The 1,505-nt window shown below is 42.5% G+C and overlaps 1 protein-coding gene across 2 annotated transcripts in view; it reads left to right on the top strand.

The window, feature by feature from the left end:
* The first annotated feature begins 444 nt into the window (after positions 1 to 444).
* Positions 445 to 1,505, top strand: part of LOC135196742 (amiloride-sensitive sodium channel subunit alpha-like) — a 35,579-nt gene continuing 34,518 nt past the window's right edge. For both annotated transcript variants that reach the window (XM_064223559.1, XM_064223558.1), the window contains exon 1: positions 445 to 577. In XM_064223559.1, coding sequence (XP_064079629.1) covers positions 568 to 577 — 10 coding nt within the window. In that variant the 5' untranslated portion in view covers positions 445 to 567. The remainder of the gene's footprint in view (positions 578 to 1,505) is intronic.

Genomic DNA, 1,505 nt, shown 5'->3' with positions numbered 1-1,505 from the left:
TTTGAACCCTTTGCCGAAGACGGAGAATTTGTACAATCACGATGCCTGGGGAGCCTTCCTTACCTTGGAGAAAGAAACAAACCATCTAGGTCAGATCGGTTGTTTAGTTGCTATTGTGGTGATGTTTGTGGTTTCTTGATGGCATTGCCCATATACACTTTATACCATTTTCTACTATTTATTTATTTATTTATGGTTTCTACTCTTAATAGATTGCCCCAGGAGTGTTATTCCCACTGACTCGGCAACATCCCATGACTCGAATACGAACAGTCGTAGTCAATTTACGGATACACTTTCCAGACATAGTAGTATGTCTGATACGAACACCGACTACAGCAAGCAGAACACGGCACCACCCCCACCCCCACCCCCAATGGCACAAGCAACGTCAAACGGAGCTCCGGGCAGCCAAGGAGCAAGTGGAATCCGTACCAAGAGGGAGCAAGGTCTACCCAATAGCCGGGGCCGGGCGATGCCCTCAAATGACTGGCTCAACACAGGGGGAAATGAACTGTTCATCCCTAAGATACCCTCCATCGACTCATTCAACATAGATGATTATGGATGGTTGCCGGTAAGGACGATGCTCTAAATTAGGGTGGTGTCGAAGAGGTCGAATATACTGTGGCAACCTCGCCCACTATTGATTTTTTTGGAGTGATTTAGGATCTCCTCTGACTGACAGAGCATTTTATTGAAAGAAATTAGCTGATGATTGGGGCCACATATTGGATAAGAATATCCACGTTCCTCGACAGGAAATCAGCAATACTGACAGTCCTCAGATTTCCAGATATTTCAAGGGCAGTTTGCACTAAATGTGGTATCAAGAATCAATTTCTTCGATGTGTTTTAGGATTAGTCGCCGAATCTCTCTCTCTCTCTCTCTCTCTCTCTCTCTCTCTCTCTCTCTCTCTCTCTCTCTCTCTCTCTTTGATTTCTTTGATAAGGTTCTGAAATATTCATAGGTCATCTGAAAGCAAGTCTCAGTCAAAAGTAAAAGTTTCTATTAGTTCTGAACTGTTTATGCAACTGTTATATTTTAATCTCGTGGCCAATTCTGAATTCTGATTCTAGAGTTTTAAGTTATTCTTATTCGTAAACTCACAATATTTCACTATTTTAACAAAGTAATATCATCATGTAATGGATAATTGGATTTACATATGTTAGTCATTTTATCGAATCTTGAACAATGCAACATATTTGTGTCCTTTGCCCTTACCCCTCCGTAGGGGGTTAGTGCCGTCAGTACACCTCACGTGGTGCACCTGTAGGTATTAGTAAGTCTCTTTGCAGCGTCCCTTCGGCCCCGAGCTGCAACCTCTTTCATTCCTTTTACTGTACCTCCGATCATATTCTCTTTCTTCCATGCTGCTGCGAGGTTTTCCTTCTGATACACCTTTCAAACCCTCTTACTCTTAATTTCCTTTTCAATTTACCTTTCAGCGCTGAATGACCTCATAGATCCCATCCCTTGGCCTTAGCCCTAAATTCTATAT

Source organism: Macrobrachium nipponense, chromosome 18, assembly GCF_015104395.2.
Source record: "Macrobrachium nipponense isolate FS-2020 chromosome 18, ASM1510439v2, whole genome shotgun sequence".
Lineage (NCBI taxonomy): Eukaryota > Metazoa > Arthropoda > Malacostraca > Decapoda > Palaemonidae > Macrobrachium > Macrobrachium nipponense.
The sequence above is the reverse complement of the archived record's forward strand: the minus strand, read 5'-3'. Positions and strand labels throughout refer to the sequence as shown.